Here is a 23,068-nt window from a genome sequence, read left to right on the forward strand (position 1 = left end):
CCCTTTCTCAGACCAAACCCAACTCACCAATTACCAGGCGACTCTGTCACAGTCCAGGGACCTTGCATCGCAGAACATGCAACAACTCTCCAGCACAGGGCTCCCACAGAATACAGCCATTCCGTTGTCTCAATCTACAAATAAAAATATTAACTTGTAAAACCAACATGACACACACAAGAAAATGCAATGACTTGCTGAAATGGAAACCAGTCATTAACACAGAGGCTGGATTAGGATTGGATTCCTTTATCTTTGCATAATTCTCCACACTCGTCACAGGACTTTCCTTTTGCAATATGGAATGAGCAGGTTTTGGGATGACCTGCTATTTCACAGCACATCAAGCACGCCACTTAACACTGTATTCATAGCAACAAGGATTTATGAACACTCTTGTGAACTTCCCCTTAACTTGATGCTGTGCACGCACACCTGACATTCATCAAGTATCATTCAGGGAATTGAAAGTTGGTATCAATAATAGTGACAATCAAAGATCACCACTTATTTTGGGTTCTCTTGTGGTAGTGTCACCTACCTCTGGATCAACAGACCCAGGTTCAAGGCCCACCTGCTCCAGAGGTGTGTAATAGCATCTCTGAACAGGTTGATCAGAAAATAATATTCAAGGGAGCAACAGTATGGGAAGCACCAACACACCCATTGCCCCATTCCTCGGTCTATTTGAACAATCTCTCAGCCCTTTATCCCGCTCCTACCAAATTAATTTGTCTCATGTTGTTCCTTCTGAAAGGTCAGAAACAAGTTATATTAGTTTTCTAAAAAAACTGTCAAAATTGGATTCCAAACTTTCCAGCATCTGCAGTGTTTTACATTAGTCATTTGGTGATGTCTAGAACTGCACAATATAGATAATCCAGTGCCACTATTCAGAATTTGTTGGTCTGGAGGCCTGTGGTGAGTGGAGTGCCTCAGAGGTCAGTGCTGGGCCCGTTCCTGTTGCTATCCATATCAACGATTTGGAAGAGAATGTACAAGGCATGATTAGTAAGTTTGCAAAGGACATTAAAATACATGGTATCTTGGTCAGCAAGGAAAGTTTTCAAATTGCAGCAGGACCTCGATCAGCTGGGAAGTGGGCCGAGAAATGGCAAATGGAGTTTAATATAGACAAGTGAGTGTCTTACATTTTTGAAAAGTCAAGTCAAGGCAGGCGTTTCATGGTGAATGGTAGGGCCTGAAGGACTGTAGTAGAACAGAGGGACCATGGAGTTCAGGTGCACAGTTCTCTGAAAGTGGAGTCACAGGTAGACAGGGCAGTGAAGACGGCTTTGGCACACTGACCTTCATCAATCAGGGCATTGAGTACAGTAGTTGGGAAGTTATGATGCAGTTGTACAGGATGTTGGTGAGTCCTTGTCACAGGAAGAACGTTACTAAACTGGAAAGTGTACAGAAGACACTTACAAGGATATTGCCTAGACTCAATGGTCTGAGTTAGAGGGAGAGGTTGGACAAGATCGGATTTCTTTTAGAGCATTGGAGACTTCTTATAGAGTGAATAAGAGGAGACGCATGGATAGGGTGAATGCACTCAGATTATTTCCCAGGGTTGGGGAATCAAGGACTTGAGCGCATCAGTTTGAGATTAGGGGGAAAGTATAAAAGGGAAACTGAGGGGCAACTTTTTTTTTCACACACAGAGTGGTACACATATAGAATGGGCTGCCAGCAGAAATGGTTGAGGCGCGTACATTAACAACATTTAAAAGGCATTTGGACAAATACATGGACAGGAAAGGACTAGAAGGATATGGGCCAAGCGCAGGGAAACAGGTTTAGTGTGAATGGTGGTGGGGAAGGGGGTGAATGGGGGGAGGGGGCTGGGGAAGACTGCTTTCAGGGAGGATTACACCCTCATCCCCCAGGAGGGAGAGGGGGAGGGGGGGGAAGGAGGGAGAGGGGGAGGGGGGGGGGGGGAAGGAGGGGGGAAGGAGGAGGAGGGGGGGAAAAAGAAGAAGGAGGGGGGGAGGGAGTGGGGGGGGAAGAGAAGAGGGAGGGACGGGGGGGGAGAGGGACAGGAGGGGGGGGGAGAGGGACAGGAGGGGGGGGGAGAGGGACAGGAGGGGGGGGGAGAGGGACAGGAGGGGGGGGGAGAGGGACAGGAGGGGGGGGGGAGAGGGACAGGAGGGGGGGGGAGAGGGACAGGAGGGGGGGGAGAGGGACAGGAGGGGGGGGGGAGTGGGGAGGGAGGCCCCCTGGACACACCCAGCCCCAGGGGAGGTGCTTCCTGGGCTACACCCCCCTCCTGCCCGTGGAAGGGCTCCCTGGCCCATACCTCAGGGGCTGCTCCTTTCCTTTCCTCGCCTCCCCAAGACCACACCTCACCCTCACCCCCCCGGCCCCTCTCACCCTCAACCCCTACCACCCCAAGACCTTGTCTCTCCACCGCCCCCCGACTCCGCCCAAACGCCGGTCCAGGCCTCAATCTGAGAGTGACTTGGCCCTGGCCCTGGCCCTGGTCTCTGCCTGTCTCCCTACCCGCACTCACTCACTCACCCTCCGCTCTGTGACCGGACATTGGCCGCCCCAGCACCGCGCATGCGCCCTCGCCCGCACCTCCAGCTCCAGCGACACGTAGTTTCCGGCACGGGCCGGAAGTTCCGCCGGCGGACTACATTTCTTTTCCCCCCGAGCGCCCTAGGGGGGAACGGAGCTTTGCGGGCGACAGGCTGCGCACCAGCTCGGGCGGGGAGATCGTTTCCCCGTTAATGGACAATCCCTTCCTTCATCCAGCGCCGGCTCTCAAATGGACGCTCCAGGATCCTCGAACCTGTAAGGGGAATGACGCGCCTGCGCGCCTTACTTTCTCCCCCGCACTGCTCCCTGGGAGTTATAGTCTCTTTCACTACGTCCTGACTGCGATTAGACGTCCGGCAGCGGGCATTCAAACTACAACCACCAGGAGGCAATGCGACGCTCTCTCGCCGACATCCCCGGTTGCAGCCTCCGCAGAGAGCGCCGCAGGCAGGTTATGGAAGGTACTGTTTATTGACCTGTCTGCTTCAGGAATGGGCGAAAAGCTTCCCAGGCAGTAAACCTCAAAGTTTGTCATGGCACAGGTTTCTTATCCCTAAGCATTCTACTGAAAGCTAAAATATTTGATCAATTTGCAGGAAACAGAGAAAATAAATATAGCTGGCAATGGTTGGCCAGCACTTTTCCATCTCAGAAAGATGATGGATATATATCAAAACCTCCCCCTTCTAACAGTGTGTCTCAAACTGTCCTGGACTCCACAGGACTGTCCCATAATCAATTTGAAGGACCTTTTTTGTGCTGTATGATTCTGTGAATTGAATATTATTAATATTCAGGAACCTGCAATACAAAGAGACTTCTCCACGAAACGCCGAAAGTTGGCACATGGGAGTAGCTGGGAATCTGGAATGTTGGCCCACATTTCAAGGAAGTTGGAATATAATAGTAGAGAAGTCTAGCTGCATTTGTACAAGTTGCTGGAGAGACCACATCTGGAGTACAATGAGCTGGTTTGGCCCCCTCATTTAAGGAAAGATATTATTTCATTGGAGACTGATCAGAGAAGGTTCACTAGGATGATCCCTGGTATGGAGGAATTGGCTTATGAGCAAAGGCAAAACAGGCTGGGACACTACTCACTGGAGTCTAGAAGAATGAGAGGTGATCTCATTGAAAGATTTAAGATTCTTGAGGGGCTGAGAAGATCCTTCCCATCACGGGAAAGCCAAGACCAGAGTGCATTGTCTCAATAAAAAGGGATGTCAGTTCAAGACTGCAGTGAGGAGGACTTCTTTCTCAGAGGATTATGTGTCTTTGGAACTTCTTGTTATAGAGAGCTATGGCAGTAGAATCGATGCGTATGTTTAAGGCTGAGATTGATAGATTCTTCATCACTTTTGTTTGGACAGACAGTTTGATGGTGTAAGATGCTACATAAGCGCAGGTTGATATTGTTGTTCTGATTGTAAAAATCCAGCTGGTTCATTAATGTCCCATATAGAAGCAAACCTACCATTCTGAACTGGTCAGTCATATTTTTGCCTCCAGACACCCAGCAGCTGGTGGGCGGCACAGTGGTTAGCACTGCTGCCTCACAGCGCCAGAGACCCGGGTTCAGTTTCCGCCTCAGGCAACTGACTGTGTGGAGTTTGCACATTCTCCCCGTGTCTGCGTGGGTTTCCTCCCACAGTCCAAACATGTGCGGGGTCAGGTGAATTGGCCATGCTAAATTGTCCGTAGTGTTAGGTAGGGGGTAAATGTAGGGGTATGGGTGGGTTGCGCTTCGGCGGGTCGGTGTGGACTTGTTGGGCCGAAGGGCCTGTTTCCACACTGTAAGTAATCTAATCTAATCTAATCATAAGAGCTCATCCTGATGCATTACCAGCTGCACTGTCAGAGGGTCAGTACGGAGGGAATGCTGCACTGTCATCGGATCAATATCGAATGAGTTCTGCACTGTCAGGAGGTTCAGCACTGAGGGAGTGCTGCACTGTCGGGAAGTCCAGCAATGAGGGATTGCTGCACTCCCGGATGGTCATTACTGAGGGAGTGCTGCATGTTTAGCAGGTCACTGCTGAGGGATTGTAACACAGTCAGAGAGTCAATACTGAGGGAGTGGTCACTGTTGGAGGGTCAATACTGAGGGAACATAGACTGGGACTGTCAAAGTGTTAAGGGTTTAGATGAAAAGGAATTTGTTAAGTGTGTTCAAGAAACTTTTCTGATTCAGTATGTGGATGTACCTACTAGAGAAGGTGCAAATCTTGACCTACTCTTGCAAAATAAGGCAGGGCAGGTGACTGAGGTGTCAGTGAGGGGAGCATTTTGAGGCCAGCGACCATAATTCTATTGGTTTAAAATAGTGATGGAAAAGGATAGACCAGATCTAAAGACTCTGGAGTATTGTGTGCAGTTTTGGTCGCCATACAATAAAAGGATGTGAGGCACTGGAACGGGTGCAGAGGAGGTTTACCAGGATGTTGCCTGGTATGGTAGGAAGATCGTATGAGGAAAGGCTGAGGCACTTGGGACTGTTCTCATTGGAGAAAAGAAGGTTTAGGGGTGACTTAATAGAGGTGTACAAGGTGATTAGGGGTTTAGATAGGGTTGACCATGAGAACCCTTTTCCACGTATGGAGTCAGCTATTACGAGGGGGCATAGCTTTAAATTAAGGTGTGGTAGGTATAGGACAGATGTTAGGGGTAGATTCTTTACTCAGTGAGTCGTGGGTTCATGGAATGCCCTGCCAGTAGCAGTGGTGGACTCTCCCTCTTCATGGGCATTTAAACGGGCATTGAATAGGCATATGGAGGATTGTGGGCTAGTGTAGGTTAGGTGGGCTTGGATCGACGCAACATTAAGGGCCAAAGGGCCTGTACTGCGCTGTATTTTTCTATGTTCTATGTTCTAAAAGTTGAAGTTCTAAATTGGAGAAAGGCCAATTTTGACACTATGAGGCAAAATTGTGGGCGGCATGGTGGCACAGTGGTTAGCACTGCTGCCTCACAGCACCTGAGACCCGGGTTCAATTCCCGACTCAGGTGACTGACTGTGTGGAGTTTGCACGTTCTCCCCGTGTCTGCGTGGGTTTCCTCCGGGTGCTCCGGTTTCCTCCCACAGTCCAAAGATGTGCGGGTCAGGTGAATTGGCCATGCTAAATTGCCCGTAGTGTTAGGTAAGGGGTAAATGTAGGGGTATGGGTGGGTTTCGCTTCGGCGGGTCGGTGTGGACTTGTTGGGCCGAAGGGCCTGTTTCAACACTGTAAGTCTAATCTAAAAAAAAACTTTCGAAAGCTGATTGGTGGCAGATGTTCGCAGGTAAAAAGACAGCTGGAAAATGGGAAGCCTTCAGAAATGAGATAACGAGAGTCCAGGGAAAGTATATTCCTGTTAGGGTGAAAGGAAAGGCTGGTAGGTATAGGGAGTGCTGGATGACTAAAGAAATTGAGGGTTTGGTTAAGAAAAAGAAGGAAGCATATGTCAGGTATAGACAGGAGAGAGAGTGAATCCTTGTAAGAGTATAAAGGCAGTAGGAGTGTACTTAAGAGGGAAATAAGGAGGGCAAAACGGGGACATGAGATAGCTTTGGCAAAAAGAATTAAGGAGAATCCAAAGGGTGTTTACAAGTACATTAAGGACAAAAGAGTAACTGGGGAGAGAATAGGGCCCCTCAAAGAACAGCAAGGTGGCCTTTGTGTGGAGCCGCAGAAAATGGGGAGAAACTAAATGAGTATTTTGCATCAGTAGTTACTGTGGAAAAAGACATGGAAGATATAGAATATAGAGAAATAGATGGTGACATCTTGAAAAATGTCCATATTACAGAGGAGGAAGTGCTGGATGTCTTGAAACGCATAAAAGTGGACAAATCCCCAGGACCTGATTAGGTGTACCCTAGAACTCTGTGGGAAGCTAGGGAAGTGATTGCTGGGCCTCTTGCTGAGATATTTGTATCATCGATAGTCACAGGTGAGGTGCCGGAAGACCGGAGGTTGGCTAACATGGTTCCACTGTTTAAGAAGGGTAGTAAGGACAAGCCAGGGAACTATAGACCAGTGAGCCTGACCTCAGTGGTGGGCAAGTTGTTGGAGGGAATCCTGAGGGACAGGATGTACATGTATTTGGAAAGGCAAGGACTTTAGAGATAGTCAACATGGCTTTGTGTGTGGGAAATCATGTCTCACTAACTTGATTGAGTTTTTTGAAGAAGGAACAAAGAGGATTGATGAGGGCTGAGCGGTCGATGTGATCTATATGGACTTCAGTCAGGCATTCAACAAGGTTCCCCATGGGAGACTGGTTAGCAAGGTTAGATCTCACGAAATACAGGAGAACTAGCCATTTGGATACAGAACTGGCTCAAAGGTAGAAGACAGAGGGTGGTGGTGGAGGGTTGTTTTTCAGACTGGAGGCCTGTGACCAGTGGAGTGCCACAAGGATCGGTGCTGAGTCCTCTACTTTTTGTCATTTATATAAATGATTTGGATGCGAGCATAAGAGGTACAGTTAGTAAGTTTGCAGATGACACCAAAGTTGGAGGTGTAGTGGACAGCGAAGAAGGTTACCTCAGATTACAACGGGATCTTGATCAGATGGGCCAATGGGCTGAGGAGTGGCAGATGGTGTTTAATTCAGATAAATGTGAGGTGTTGCATTTTGGGAAAGCAAATCTTAGTAGGACTTATACACTTAATGGTAAGCTCCTAGGGAGTGTTGCTGAACAAAGAGACCTGGGAGTGCAGGTTCATAGGTCCTTGCAAGTGGAGTCACCGATAGATAGGATAGTGAAGAAGGCGTTTGGTATGTTTTTGTTTATTGGTCAGAGTACTGAGTACAGGAGTTGGGAGGTCATGTTACAGCTGTACAGGTCATTGGTTAGGCCACTGTTGGAATTTTGCATGCAATTCTGATCTCCTTCCTATCGGAAAGATGTTGTGAAACTTGAAAGGGTTCAGAGAAAATTTACAGGGATGTTGCCAGGGTTGGAGGATTTGAGCTATGAGGAGAGGCTGAACAGGCTGAGGGGTGACCTTATAGAGGTTTACAAAATTATGATGGGCACGGATAGGGTAAATAGACAAAGTCTTTTCCCCGGGGTGGGGGAGTCCAGAACTCGAGGGCTTAGGTTTAGGGTGAGAGGGGAAAGATTTAAGAGACCTAACGGGCAACTTTTTCACGCAGAGGGTGATATGGAATGAGCTGCCAGAGGATGTGGTGGCGTCTGGTACAATTGCAACATTTAAAAGGCATTTGGATGAGTATATGAATAGAAAGGGTTTGGAGGGATATGGACCGGGTGCTGGCAGGTGGGACTAGATTGGGTTGGGTTATCTGGTCGGCATGGACGGGTTGGACTGAGGGGTCTGTTGCCATGCTGCGCATCTCTATGACTCTGAGTGCTGCACTGTTGGGAGGCCAAGTAATGACGGAGTGCTGCACTCTTGGAGGTCATTCCTGAGGGAGTGTCATACTTTCAGAGGGTTACTGCTGAGGGAATGCCGCACAATCAGTTGGTCAGTACTGAGGGAATGTTGCACTGTCACAGGGTCAGTACTGTGGGAGCATTGCATGATCAGAGGGTCAGTACTGAGGGAGTGTTGGACTGTCGGAGGGTCAGTACTGAGGGATTGCTGCACATTCAGAAGGTAAGTACTGATGGAGTACCACACAGTTAGAGGTCAATACTGAGGGAGTGCAGCACTATCGGACCATCAGTACTGAGGGATTGCCGCACTTTCGGTGGGTCAGTACTGAGGCAGTGCTGTGTGGTCAGGTCAGTACAGTCCCTGCACTGTCTGGGAGTAAGCACTGGGGAAGTGCTGCATTGTCAGAGGTGCTGTACATTGATGTGGTATAACCTCTCAGAAGGATAATATTGAAAGTTGCTACATTGAGGAAGAGCAGTTGAGTTCTTCCTGGCATCCTGCCTGACATTTATCCCTTGATCCACATCCATAAAGTGTACAATCTGGTCATTATCACATTGCTGTTTGTGAGAAGCAGGTCATGCCTCACAAACCTTATTGAGTTCTTTGAGGATTTGATGAGACAGGTCGAGCAGTGGATGTGGTGTATATGGATTTCAGGAAGGCGTTTGATAAAGTTCCCCACGGTAGGCTCATTCAGAAAGTTAGGAATTATGGGATACAGGGAAATTTGGCTGTTTGGACACAGAATTGGCTAGCCAAAAGAAGACAGCAAGTGATACTGGATGGAAAGTATACCACCTGGAGGTCGGTGACCAGTGGTGTCCTGAAGGAATCTGTTCTTGAGCCTCTGCTCTTTGTAACTTTTATAAATTACATGGGTGAAGAAGTGAAGGGTGAGTTAATAAGTTTGCCGATGACATGAAGGTCGGTGGTGTTGTAGATAGTATCGAGGGCTGTTGCAGGTTACAACAAGACATTGACAGGATGCAGAGTGGGCTAAGAAGTGGTAGATGGAGTTCAACCTGGATAAATGTAAAGTGAATCATTTTGGAAGGTCAAATTTGAATGCTGAATACAGGGTTAAAGACAGGATTCTTGGCAGTGTGATGGAACAGCAGGATCTTGGTCCATGTACATATATCCGTCAAAGTTGCCACCCAAGTTGGTAGGGTTGTTAAGAAGGTATAGTGTTTTGGCTTTCATTGACAGGGGGATTGGGTTTAAGAGTTGTGAGACTTTGTTGCAGCTCTATAAAACTGTGATTAGACAACACTTGCATTATTGCAAAAGTTTTGGTCACCTCATTATAGGAAGGATGGAGATGTTTTAGAGAGGGTGCAAAGGAGATTTACCACGATACTACCTGGATTGGAGGGCATGTCTTATGAAGAGAGGTTGAGTGAGCTCGGGCTTTTCACACTGGAGAGAAGGAGAGAGGTGACTTGACAGAGATGTACATGGTACTGAGAGGCATAGACAGAGTAAATAGCCAGAGACTTGTCCCCAGGGCAGAAATGGCTGTCTTAAGGGTCATAATTTTAAAGTTGATTGGAGGAAAGTATGGGGTGATGCCAGAGGTTCTTTACACAGAGAGTGGTGGGTGCATGGAATGCACTGACAGCAGTGGTAGTAGAGTCAGAAACATTAGGGACATTTAAGCGACTGCTGGACAAGCTCATGGATGGCAGTAAAAATTGAGGGATGTGTAGGTTAGGTTGATCTTAGATTAAGATGCTTGACACATCATCGTGGGCCGATGTGCTGTACTGTTGTATGTTCTATATTCTAAAAGACATGGCCATCTTCCACTTCATCTGGTGGTGGATCATGTCTGCAGGGACAACATGTACAATGCTTTGGATAAGGCAGGGGGAAAAACATGCCTAAATCCTGATGGCCACACTAGTGTGCGGCTGCATCAAGCTGTGTGTAGACCGTCAGTATGTAAATACCATGTGTCACTACATACTGAGGTTCTACCTGTCCCCAGCGTTGTCAAGGATGGGACGGCCTTCATGCCATGGAACGCTCCAATTGGTTGGACTGTTCCATATCACCTGCCCTTTGTAGAGAAATTTGCAAAGAACAACACCTTTGACCACAAAATCCATCAGGAAGTGGTCAGCGCGTAGCATCTTTGAGACCCTGAGGGGAGAGTATGGATTCTGTCATGTGGCTCCCTGAGCAGACTGTCAGAGTCATTTGGCAGAATGCCTCTTCACCAGAACTTTCCAGCAAACACCAAGCCATCGCTTGTCTGGTGGTGAGACCTGTGAGATCCTTCCTGCCTGCCTGGACTCTCTATACAACCGCATGCTGTGGGGGGTAGAGACTGTCACACACCTCCTTCCAGAATATGCCTTTGCAAAGGGAAGTCTGGAGAGAAATGCAGTGATTTCTGTCAAGATTCGTCCCGAGGAGCTCCGTGGACTGTGTGCTCTACGGTCTGTCCCTCAGGATGTACACCACGACAAGCATTGACTGCGCCCAGGGCACCATCAGCTCAGTGCAGGATGCTCTTTGGTCTGCCCAAAACCTGTTCGTCTTCCAGAACAAGGTGTTGACCATGACCAAGTGTTGTAGACTGGCACATTCCAACGTCCAGGACAATGCGCTGAGGGATACACTAAAGCTTGGGGTAGCTACCGCCAAGGTGCATTGGGGAAAGACCACTGTGTAAACTCTTCCTGCTGAAGTTAAATAGGGGCCCATTCAGTTGTTAGACCCACCTGAAGCCTCAAATGTATGTAAATATTATCTTGTATAAGCAAGTATTATCGTGAGTTTTTATTTTGTTCTCAATATGCAAAGACCATAAGACATAGGAGTGGAAGTAAGGCCATTCGACCCATTGAGTCCACTCCGCCATTCAATCATGGCTGATGGGCATTTCAACTCCACTTACCAGCATTCTCCCCGTAGCCCTTAATTCCTCGAGACAACAAGAATCTATCAATCTCTGCCTTGAAGACATTTAGCGCCCCGGCCTCCACTGCACTCCGTGGCAATGAACTCCACAGGCCCACCACCTTCTGGCTGAAGAAATGTCTCCGCATTTCTGTTCTGAATTGACCCCCTTTAATTCTAAGGCTGTGTCCACGGGTCCTAGTCTCCTCGCCTAATGGAAACAATTTCCTAGCGTCCACCCTTTCCAAGCCATGTATTATCTTGTACGTCTCTATTAAGTCTCCCCTTAGTCTTCTAAACTCCAATGAATACAATCCCAGGATCCTCAGCCGTTCCTCATATGTTAGACCTACGATTCCAGGGATCATCCGTGTGAATCTCCGCTGGACATGTTTCAGTGCCAGTATGTCCTTCCTGAGGTGTCTTTATAGAATTGAACTGTTCTAGCGATTATGTAGGTATATAAAGATATTTTGATGATTAAAATATATACTTTTGAAATGAAAAAAATAAATACAAGTCTATATTTCTTTATTTCTTACAATAAGGTAACAACCCCCGAAACATTTGTTTGAGTTTTTGTTATTATCTTAATGCTGATATGACTCATTCCTGTTCTCCCGGTGCATTAACACGGGTTTGATATTCTCCCCATGAAGATGATGGCATTGATAGCAACTTCGCGGATCAGCAGCAGGAATGGCCGATTAGCATTGAAGATCTCCAGACTGGGCCGCAGTGACCGTCCCATCACTATCACCGTAGATGCTCCAGCAGCTTCACTACCTTCCTCATTCACCTGCCAACCAGAGATTCACATGTCAGGATGGCCACGTAGAGTGTAACACAGCCACCATCCTATCCCCATCAAATACCCCCAGGACAGGGACAGCACAGGGTTAGTTACACAGTAAAGTTTAATCTAAGCCATTCCCTTCTGCCCCCATCAAATACTCCCAGGACAGGGACAGCACAGGGTTAGTTACACAGTAAAGTTTTCATCTAAGCCATTTCCCCCCTGCCCCCATCAAATACTCCCAGGACAGGGACAGCATGGGTTAGTTACAGCTCAAAGCCTCCTCTACACTGTCAAACCATCAAACACTCCCAGGACAGGGACAGCACGGTGTTAGATACAGAATAAAACTCCCTCTCCACTGTCCCCATCAAACACTTCCAGGACAAGAACACCATGGGGTTAGATACAGAGAAAAGCTGTCTGTCCACTGTCCCCCATCAAACACTCTCAGGACAGGGGCAGCATGGGGTTAGATACAGAGTAAAACTTCCTCTACACTGTCCCCCATTAAACACTCCCAGGGCAGGGACAGCATGGGGTTAGATACAGAGTAAAACTTAATACCTTGGAGGTTTAAGTTTGCCATTTGAATTCTAACTGTAAGAGTAAGAATTTACATATTTGGGAAAACTACTGAGGAATATTATGAAAATGGAACAGGAATTGGAGCAACACAAGCAGAAAATTGACACTGTTAGCATGTATCCCCGTCATTTCCCACCAACGGTGTTTTTGATTCTTGTTCTACCAAAGGCCAACGATCAAATACTACACAACGGTCCTCTTGAACTCTTGGATAAGCACCCTGTGTTGGATCGTACCTCCAAGAAAGCTTTATGGAATGCATCAGATATGTAAATGTTATTGTTGGTTCCTTCAATTATCCCTGTTAGAGAAAGAGGAGAATGAGTCTTATTTCATAGCCAAACTTAGCTCCCTGCCACAGGATCAGAGGAGCAGGCAGGAATTGGAGGCAGTGCTATATTTAAAGCCTCCTTAAGTCTGCTCACTGTGGCCATTCAAGTTTGTCAGAGTCAATGCTAGCCATAAATAAAACCCGCAGAGCAGGATGTGCCATCTGTTTGGCTGCTCATAGAATCCCCACAGTGTGGAAGTAGACCATTCAGCCGATCCAGTCTACACTGACCCTCCAAAAAACATCCCACCCAGACCCATCCTCAACCCTCTACCCTTTCCCTGCAACCCTGCATTTTCCATGGCTAGTCCATCTAGCCTGCACATCTCTGGATACTATGGGCAATTTAGCGTGGCCAATCCACCCAACCTGGACATCTTTGGCCGCTGTGGGAGGAAACCAGAGCGGTCCGCCGCAGACACAAGGGGAATGCGCAAACTCCACACAGACAGTTGCCCGAGGGTGGAATTGAACCCAGGTCCCTAGCACTGTGAAGCAACAGCGCTAACCAGTGAGCCACCCTACTCCTGGAAGGGCTTTCACTGACATTGTGCTGTGAGATTTGGAGAACTGGGGCTGAATGTTTGCCAGCATATGGGGCAGTTAGAGATGAGGAATTGGCACAACCCCCTCTCCCCCACTCAACATATGGTTTGTTGACACAATACTGCCCCTCCCGTGCCCTCCCCCTAACCTTCCTCTCATTTATCTCTCCACCCTTCAGGCACTCTGCCTGTATTCCTGATGAAGGGCTTTCGCCTGAAACGTCGATTTTACTGCTCCTCGGATACTGCCTGAACTGCTCTGCTTTTCCAGCACCACTAATCCAGAATCTGGTTTCCAGAATCTGCAGTCATTGTTTTTACCTGAGTCATTTGTCTAGAGGTACTGCCAGCACGATAGGCCAACCAGTCAAGAAGGGTCAGTGGCTAGAGATGTCTGTTCAAGGCTAGCAGCGCAGAGGCAGCTTCCCACCTGCAGTCAGTCAGGGCAGCTGAGGCACCAGGCATGCTTTGGGGCCTACCATTTGTCTCAGGATGAGCTGTAACTCTGGAATTGACTGCTTCAGTGGTGGCATGTGATTTTTTTTTTTAATTTGACATTTCTGGAAGTTTGACAGAGGGCAACTCAAAATGGAAATGTTTTTGCTCCCTCTTCCCCTGAGTGATCAGGTTTCATCTTCTGTCATTGGGAGCCTGACCTTATTGGATGGTCAGTCCATCCTTTTTACACTAATTTGGTCAATTTAAGTCACTGTTGTCTGACTGATTTCCACGTAGTGTAGAGTCATGATCCCATTTTGACCCCTGCCCCCAATGTTACGGTCCAAGTCCCAAAACAACCCCTGCTCACGCCATCACCCCACCTTAGAAACCATTGGTGATGTTGACAGTGATCTCAGGTTGACGATGTGGAATAGCAGAAGGGCCAAATGGCCAGGCAGCATTGCAGGTGTGACAGGAGTGGCAGTGCAAGATAGATGGGGAGGGAGTGAGATGGTGGGCAAGCTGGGGTGCGGGTGTAGGTTGGGCCCGGGCAGAGAAGGGTGGGACGGTCCTGTGAAAAGGTGCTATCAAACCTGGCAAATTGGCTTTCTCTTGGCTGAAGAGATCATTCAGGCCCATCTGCTTCAGCTTGTCGGTGAGGCTGAAAGAGTCCTCAACTCGGAACCGGGGCAATGAGAGTTCAACATCCGTCGAGGTCAGTTGCTTCAGCCACCCCATGATCTTCTCGTGCGTCAGCTGATTCTCGACACCCGTCAGGGTAGCTTCTGCCAGTGGGAGGATCAGCACCATGGAGACGTCATCCCCTTTGTACGGGAGCTCAATCACCTTCACCCCATCCTTGGAGAACTTGCCAAAACGAAAGGAGCCCTGTTGCTGCATCATTGGGACTTTGCAGACGCTTCTGTCCACTTTCTCGAAGTCCTTTTTCACTGTCACCTCCTTCTCAAACATGGACTTCCACAGTCCCTGCTCAAACAGGTTTAAACGTTTAATAATTTCTCCTCACACAAGGCCTCGTATTTACACAGCATCTTTGCAAGCAAAACACCTGCTTCACAGGTCACTGACAAAAACTGATCGAAACACAGAGAATGCTGGAGAAACTCAGCAGATTTGGCAGTATCTGTGGAGAGAGAAATGGAGTTAATATTTCGAGATCACTGTGCCTCTTCTCCAGAACTGAAACGGGCTAGAAATTGGTGGGTTTTTTTTCTGCTATTGTCAGAAGAGGAGGTGGGGCAGCATTTGGAACAAAATGTGAGGGTGCCCAGAATGATAGGAATGATAATGGTGGAAAAGATGAGGTGGGGATGTAAAATGTATACAAAAGAAGTTGTGACTTGGAGAAAATGGGTCAATTCTGCTGACCGCATGGTCAACAAGACACGGGGGACAGTGGTTGGGTGGGTGGTTGGTCATACAGAGGTGGTGTGGAGGTGGATGCAAATAAAATTTGAGGAGAATGGTCATGCTTTGGAGTTGTACCATGCAATGCCGACTCCGAGAAGCTGTGAAGTGCCCCGGTAGAAAATGAGCTGTTGTTCTTCTGGCTTGCATTGTACTTTGTTGGAACACTGCAAGATGGCAATGTTAGCCACAAGAGCAAGATGGTTCATTGGAACAGAAGGTGGGGGTCATTTGTACAGACGGAGTGGAAGTTCCACTGGATCGGCACACAGTTTCTATTTGGTCTCGCCATGTGACCAAATCACAATGAGCAAATTAAACGTTTATTTTTTGAAACTTCTTTTGTGGGATGTGGGTGCAGCTAGAAATATCTGCCTTTGTTCCACCATCTTGATTGCCCTTCAGCTGAATGGTTTGCTAGCCCATTTCGGAGGGCAGATAAGAGTCAACCGCATTGCTGTGGGTCTGGAGGCATTTGTAGGACAGAAGGACACAGCAGAGTTGGCAGGTTCCTTTCTCTCAAGGACATTAATGAATCACATGGGTTTTTACTGAAATATATGGTCACCAATAATAAAACTAGTTTTCAATTACAGATTTCAACACTGCTATCTAAGGATTTGAACCCAGGTTCCTTGAAGCCTAGACCGCTGGCTTACACCAGCCTTTTATACTTGGTCAAAGCAGGAGGTTTCAAAGAACACCTGAAGGAAAGGATGGAGATATGAAAAGTTTTGGGGTAGAATTCCAGAGCTTAGGTTGTAAGGAGCTGAAATTGGGTGTGAGAGAGGAGAAATTTTAAAAAGTCCTGAAGAGGTGTTTGGACACGAGAGAGGGCCAAAGTGAAAGAGGTCACTGAATGGAAAACTTGGCAAGCTATTTCCTTCACCCTCGACTGGTGTGCTAATCAGGAATGCTGGATATCAGGTACAGTGCCCTACGCTGCGTCCCTCACTGAGGTCAGTGAAAAGCAAGAGCCAGACACACTCCCAGATGTGTAACCAGAGCAGACAATTAGTTCACTGAGCAATGGAGTCACAGGCACAGCACTGACCCTTCCCATCCACCCTGAATGATTTACTGCCCCTCAGAACCAGGAAAATAAATCTGAACCTCTCTGTCAGAGAGCTGCATATTCAGTCAGCCCATAATTCAGAAGCAGCCCCCATCCCTACCTCAGGTTCGAGGCTTGAATTGTTTTTTGTATTTATTTGTTTATGGGATGGGAGCATCACTGGCTAAGACGACATGTATTGCCCATCCCTAATTACCCAGCAGTCACATTGCTGTGGTTCTGGAGTCACATGAAGGCCAGACCAGGTAAGGATGGCAGATTTCCTTCCTTAAAGGGCTTTTACAACAATCAACAGTGGTTAAATTAGGCTTGTATTTTTGTTCAAATTCCAAATTTTGTTTTCTTTTGAGTTCACATTTGATTGACTACTTGTGTGAAATACTAGCTGTGGTGCTAGATCAGTAATCCCGTGACATTGCCACAACTGCATTGCCTCACCTCTCCTGTCCCTCCTGTTGTATCTCTCTCTGCTCTTGGCAGCCAACCTGTTGACAGGGGCCTGTAGGGATGAGGAATGGTGGGCACACTTACCCCCCAAGGTGTTTTCCCTTATCCATACCCAGAGACATACCCTTCCCAACTTATAAATGGTGTGGGTCTGAACTCAGATCCCTGCCATGGGGAAGCCCCATGACATCCCCCAGCATCCTTTGAGGTGACATAGTGGGACATGGAGAGTTGGTGTAGAAGGCCTCCACCACCTTCCTCATCCTGGGATTGCTATTATTAACTCTTAAATAACTGCCAGTAATCAACTCTGCGAAGTTTGTGAACCTACCTTAAAATAGATTGCGTTAACAATAACCAGGGTGGTGTAGGGTGTTATGGCATCAGGAGGGATGACATCTCTGATAAGCCCCTCAGTCTTGTTGGCCACCCAAGCATTGATGATCTTTCTGGCTGACTTTGGTTTGTCCTGTTAAAGAAAGACTTGTTATCAGATCGGCCTGGTCCGAAACTGAGGACATTTCAAAGTCTCAGAGCAAACCTACTAGATGTCACTGTTCATCAGCAGGAAGTATTATAACTAATCCCTGCACAGTGAGATCCCATAAACAGAATGAGAAAACAACCAAAACAATGGTCACGTGACGAGAGTTACTGGATAAATTTCGGTCTGACACTGGGAGAAACGTGTTGCTCTTTGCACAATAATTAGAGACAAAAAATACTGCAAATGCTGAAATTCAAAGTAGACAAGCAGGAGGCTGGAAGAACACAGCAAGCCAAAAGGCAAAAGCCCGAAACGTGGATTCTCCTGCACCTCGGATGCCGCCTGACCAGCTGTGCTTTCCCAGCACCACACTCTTGATTCCTAATGCTGCCTGACTCACTGTGTTCTTCCAGCCTCCTGATTTTTTTATTTTGCACAATGGTACCTTTGACTTAATGCTGTTTGCATAATGGTCCAGACGAGGAAGTGGTTTAATGTCCCTTCTGAAAGATTAAGCTACCAACAGTGCAGACAGAGTGTGCAGTCTTTCCTTAATACTGACCCTCTCACAGTGCAGTGCTCCCTCAGCACTTACCTTCCGACTACAGCACTCTCTCACTGCAGATCTTCTGACAGTGCAGCACCCCCTCAGTACTAAATGTCTGACAGTGCAGCACCCCCTCAGAACTGACCCTCCAATAATGCAGCACTGCCTCAGTACTGACCCTCCGATAATGCAGCATTGCCTCAGCACTGACCCTCTGACAGTGCAGCTGTCTGTCACTACTGACAGTACTCTCCTGGTACTGACATTCGGATACTGCATTGCTCCCTCAGCACTGACCTTCTGACTGAAGCACTCCCTCATAACTGAGCTTCTGACAGTGCTGCAGTCCCTCAGTGCTGACCATCTTACAATGCAGCACTCCCACAGCATTTACACTCTGACAGTGCAGCATTCTCTCAGCACTGACCCTCTGACAGGGCGGCACTCCCTCAGCACTGAACCTCTGACAGGGCGGCACTTCCTCAGCACTTACCCTCTGACAGTGTGACACCTCCTCAGCACTGACCTTCTGACAGTGCAGTACTCCCTCAGCACTGACCCTCTGACAGTGCGACACTCCCTCAGCACTGACTGTCTGACAGTGCAGCACTCCCTCAGCACTGACCCTCTGACAGTGCAGCACTTCCTCATCAATGACCCTCTGACAGTGCAGCACTCCCGCATTACTGACCCTCTGACAGTGCAGCACTCCCTCAGCACTGACCCTCCGACAGTGTAGCACTCCCTCAGTACTGACCCTCTGACAGTGCAGCACTCCCTCAGCACTGACCCTCCGACAGTGCAGCATTCCCTCATCAATGACCCTCTGACAGTGCAGCACTCCTTCAGTACTGACCCTCTGACAGTGCAGCACTCCTTCAGTACTGACCCTCCGACAGTGCAGCACTCGCTCAGCACTGACCCTCTGAAAGTGCAGCACTGCATCAGCACAGCAGTGGAATTTTGTGTTGAACTCTCTGGAGTGGGCCTTGAACCTTTGGCTCAGTGTTGATGAGGTATCCTCCATGAAATCATTCTTGAGTGACTGGAGCCCCAATTGGCTATTTTAAAACTTCTTCTGATGTTATCCTAATCAGTTGGCAAAAAGATTAGTGGAGACAGTAATGTTACCCTGGGAGTTCATAGGTTCCTCTCCTCGAGAATGGTGTCTGTTGAAGTGCAGGGTAGTAATCAGTGGAATCAGAGTCTGATTGCTCCAAATAGGGGAACAGGGTTCCTTCAACCCAAACAGACTATGTTGACTTCTGATATGAGGACTGCTGATGATGGATCTTCCTCTTCTTCTACTGCCACCCCCACTGCTCTCCTCCCTCCTTCCCCTTACCTTGTCTTCCCATCCCCTCTACTCATCCTCACCTTATCACTCACCTCTACTGACCTCCATTTGCTTCTCGCTCTCCTGCCAGCTCTTATTCTCCCTTCAATCTTCTCCCTCAATCAATCCTTTCCCTGTAGTTCCCCCTTCCCTCCCTCCTGACCCTTCCACATCTCCTCTCCCTCACCTGCATTGTTGTCCATCACCCCTCCTGCCCCTCTATTATCCTGCATTCCTCACCTTGAAGTTGACAGGGATGAGCTTGGCTCTGTACACCGCCTCACTGATGTTCTGGAATGTTTGGTTGTACGTTAATGACTTCTCACCAAAGAGCCGGTTGGCTGAAACCAGCTCTGAAGACTTGTTGGCTTTCCGGTACAGCCGGCAGTTGAGCTTCGCGAAGAAGTAGTGCACTTGGTCTGATGTCTTCTCCGTGATGGTGTCAAACTTAAAGACCTGCAGATAGAGAGATGGAGGAAATGGAAACATAAGATTGGAACAGCTGTATATCATGTTTCAAACAGCACTGTGGGGACATCAGTGTGCAAACTGCCATCATTCTTCACCTCAGCATATTCTTCACCACATTCCCGATGTATAAAAGTTTTAACCCCTATCAGGGCGAGGAGGGGGTGGATACTGGGGCCAGGGGCCCCTCCTGACCATAGCAGGTGGCACTGAACTGTCCCAGGTCAACCTCACTGGCCTTTCCTAACTTTAATCAGGCTTCCAGGTGGGGCAGGGTGACTGGTCTCTCGGCCAGAAGGGAAATTTAGGAATCTGGGAAAAATATAGTTGTAGATTCTTGTCCATGACAGACTCAGGTATGGCCAAGACTGGGTACAGGATTGTTTGTGATTGGTCATCTACATCTTCCCCCCGCCTCACCTCCCCCAATCCCTTACAGTTGTAGATGGCTTGAGCTTGGATTGACACATGGTTTGTGAGCCAGCAATCCACTTGGTCCAGAGAGGAATCCATCTGGAATTCTGGGTTCGGATCTGGCCTCTGCACCTCAGGAAGGAGATACTGGCCTTGGAGTGGGCGCAGCCCAGATTGGCCAGAATAATCCCAAGATTGAAAGAGTTAATTTCTCAGGAGAAACTCTGCTTGGATTGCCTCACATTGGCGAGGGAGAGGAGGATATAATTGAGGAGCTGAAAGTGAAGAAAGGCTGAAGATGATTGGCACCGTTTGAGAGAAATAATGCCCCCTGGTGGAGCAGTTGAGAACAAGAGGCTGGAATCTTCAAACTGGAGTGAGGTCTTTCAGGGCTGATGTCAGCAAGCATTTCTTCACTGGAAATCTGGAACTGTTATGCCAAGAGAAACCTCCTGATGCTGGGTTGGGGAGAGTGGGGAGGGGTGGAGGGGTTTCAACTGAACATTTTAATACTGAGCTCAAATGTTTTTCGAAACACAAGGGCATTGAGGCTTCTAGAACAAGCTGGGGAGATGAAGTTCAGATACAGAGCAACCAGGATTGAATTGAAAGGTAAAACAGGCTCGCAGAGCTAAATAGCTTCATTGTTCTGAAGGATTCTGAAGAATAGTCATATTGACTTGAAACATCACCTTTTATTTCTCACTCCAATGATGTTGCCAGAACAGCTTAATTTTCTCCAGCAGTTTCTTATCTACTGATCCTCCGACAGTGCTGCATGCCCTTAGTACTGGATGGTCTATTCTCTTTGCCCATTGTCTCAAGGTAACTATGGCCCACTGTGGTGGTGTAAATCCTGTTTTGCATCCCTCACAATTTTTGCTGCATTTCTCACACTGCTTATTTCTCTGAGAGGTTGTCTGAGAGGGTGCAGAGATCCTTCAGCATGATCTGGACAGTTTGGGTGTGTGGACAAACCAATAGCAGATGCCATATAATTTGGATAAATGTGAGGTTAATCACTTTGGAAGCAAAAACAAGGAGGCAGATTACTACCTGAATCGCTGTTTAATCGGGAAGGGGATTGCACAGTGGGACCTGGGTGTCCTTGTGCATCAGTCACTGAAGGTAAGCATGCAGGTACAGCAGGCTGTAGAGAAGGCAAATGGTATGTTAGCCTTCATTGTGAGAAGTTTTGAGTACAGGAGCAGGGATGTGTTACTGTTATACAGGGCCTTGGTGAGGCCAAACCTAGAATATTGTGTGCAGGTTTGGTCTCCTTTTCTGAGGAAGGATGCTCTTACTCTCTCGAGTGTGACAAAGGTTTACCAGGCTGATTCTGGGGAGGGCGGGACTGACATATGAGGAGAGATTGACTGGGGTTAGGATTGTTTTCGCTGGAGTTCAGACAAGTGAGAGGGGATCTCATAGAGACTTATAAAATTCTATTAGGGCTAGACTGTGTTGATGCAGGGAGGATGTTCCCAGTGATGAGCGTGTCCAGAACCAGGGGGTCACAGTCTGAGGATTTGGGGAAAACCAATTAGAATGGAGATGAGGAGACATTTCCTCACCCAAAAAGTGGTGAATTCATTATCACAGGAAGTAGTTGACACCAAAATATTGAATGTTTTTAAGAGGTGGCTAGATAGAGCACTTAGGGTGAGTGGGATCAAAGGTTAAGGGGAGAAAGCAGGATTAGGCTATTGAGTTGGATGATCAGCAATGATCATAATGAATGGCCTCCTCCTGCTCCTATTTTCTATGTTTCTATGTTTCTATGTTTCTATTTCACAGTACCTACCTCCATTAGCTGCTGCAGGGTGTCACCACACGCTCCCAGTTTTGTCATAGCAAAAGCTGTGGAGATGCTCAGGGGTGACAGGAAGATGTTCTCCCCATCTGCCTTTGATTTGGCCAGTTGTTTGTAAAACTCAAAGGCGAATTTGCTGTTAGCCCTGGACAGCTCCCAGACCCGAGGGTTGGTGTTCTCTGGGGGGCCCTTAGCCCTTGGCTGCGTCGCTTTGTCCGCTGTCAGAGCCACTAGGGTTTTCTTGTCTGGTGTACGATACACGCACATGGGCTGGCCTGGGATGTCCTTGAGTTTGGTGTTACAGTGGGTCAGACTGTTGTCACTGGAAGGAGTAGGATCTATCGCCCCCACGAGGACGGCATAAAGGAACAAGGTGAAGCGTCTCATCCTGAAAAAGGGGAAGTTACTGAAAGATTATCTCAAGTTAACAAGAGAATAGAACCTGAAAATATAAAACAGGCAGCAATATTGATGAACAATATTGGGGTGGTGCTGGGTGCCTCAGTACTGCTGTCCCATAGCACCGGGGAGCCGGATTCAATTCCAGCCTTGGGCAACTGTCTGTGTGGAGTTTGCACATTCTCCCCATGTCAGCGTGAGTTTTCACTAGATGCTCCGGTTTCCTCCCACAGTCCAAAGATGTGCAGGTTAGGTGGATTGGCCATGCTAAATTGCCAATAGCATCCAGGGATGTACAGGCTAGGTGTATTAGGCATGGTAAATGCAGAGTTAGAGGGATAGGATTAGGAGGTTGTGTCTGGGTGGGATGGTCTTTGGAGGGTTGGTGTGGACTCAATGGACCGAATGGCCTGTTTTCATACTACAGGAATTCTCTGGTGAAATGCTCGCGACAATCTATGAATATATAAATGTGAAGTCTCTATTGTCCCATTAGAGAGAGACAACTGGTGGTGGTTTAACCTGACAGTCGCCACGCCTCAGGTAAGGGGGAGGTTGAGAAGGAGGGGCTTTCACAGCAACCTCAGTCTCCATGGGAACCCATACTGTCAGCCAGCTAACTGAGCTAAGCAACTTCCTGATGAATGCGTACATAAGGGAATAATTGAACATTAGGAAAGAGGAAAACATTAGATACATAGAGGAGCAATGGATAAGAGACAACACAAAGGGACAAAGTAAAAACATAAGCAATTAAGAAAGCAAAGAAAAAATCAAAGGGATTAAATTATTAAGGAGCATAAAACATTAGAAACATAATTAATAGACAGAGTAACACAAAAGGAAGGCTGTGAAGGGAAGGGGTCAACAGGATCACTCCACAGATTATGGTAGGGATATGGTATAGATATTAAATAATCAGGGATAAGGATAGGTTAACATGACATTGAATGATAACATGGGAACTGAGATAAATGTATCCAACATCAGAAAGATGATATTTTTAAAAACTAATCAAACTCATAAATGACACAATTCCTGGTCCAGTTGGATTACATCTGCAGCTGTTAAAAGATGTTAAATTATGTGATTTTTAAGTAAATTTGCTTAAT

General features: G+C 47.6%; 2 protein-coding genes across 5 annotated transcripts in view; both read right to left on the bottom strand.

Annotated features, from left to right (window-relative positions):
* The window catches only part of zbtb37 (zinc finger and BTB domain containing 37), a 30,258-nt gene extending 27,475 nt beyond the window's left edge, over positions 1-2,783 (bottom strand). Inside the window, exons 1-2 of one of the 4 annotated variants that reach the window (XM_060830059.1) lie at positions 2,524-2,783; positions 28-134 (exon numbers count right to left, since the gene is read on the bottom strand). The gene's annotated coding sequence lies outside the window, so the exon portion shown is untranslated. Of the gene's footprint in view, positions 1-27; positions 135-541; positions 602-1,151; positions 1,286-1,308; positions 1,663-2,523 lie in introns of those variants that run through there. The other 3 variants (XM_060830060.1, XM_060830061.1, XM_060830062.1) reach the window with 3 other exon arrangements.
* An 8,686-nt stretch (positions 2,784-11,469) lies between these two features.
* Positions 11,470-21,893, bottom strand: serpinc1 (serpin peptidase inhibitor, clade C (antithrombin), member 1). Its single transcript, XM_060829647.1, has 6 exons — positions 21,549-21,893; positions 19,103-19,318; positions 16,824-16,961; positions 14,136-14,529; positions 12,462-12,526; positions 11,470-11,640 (listed from the first exon to the last, which is right to left on the bottom strand). The coding sequence occupies exons 1-6, from the start codon at positions 21,822-21,824 to the stop codon at positions 11,470-11,472; spliced, it is 1,260 nt and encodes a 419-aa protein (XP_060685630.1). The 5' UTR covers positions 21,825-21,893.
* Positions 21,894-23,068: the final 1,175 nt, after the last annotated feature.

This window comes from Hemiscyllium ocellatum, chromosome 9 (genome assembly GCF_020745735.1).
Source record: "Hemiscyllium ocellatum isolate sHemOce1 chromosome 9, sHemOce1.pat.X.cur, whole genome shotgun sequence".
Lineage (NCBI taxonomy): Eukaryota > Metazoa > Chordata > Chondrichthyes > Orectolobiformes > Hemiscylliidae > Hemiscyllium > Hemiscyllium ocellatum.

Coding starts and splice junctions, on each gene's coding strand:
- serpinc1 (XM_060829647.1), bottom strand. CDS start 21,824: ATGTGCGTGTATCGTACACCAGACAAGAAAACCCTAGTGGCTCTGACA. Junction 16,962..19,102: donor TCATCCCTGTCAACTTCAAG/GTGAGGAATGCA, acceptor TTTCTTTAACAG/GACAAACCAAAGTCAGCCAG. Junction 11,641..12,461: donor TCCATAAAGCTTTCTTGGAG/GTACGATCCAAC, acceptor TCTGGTTGGCAG/GTGAATGAGGAAGGTAGTGA.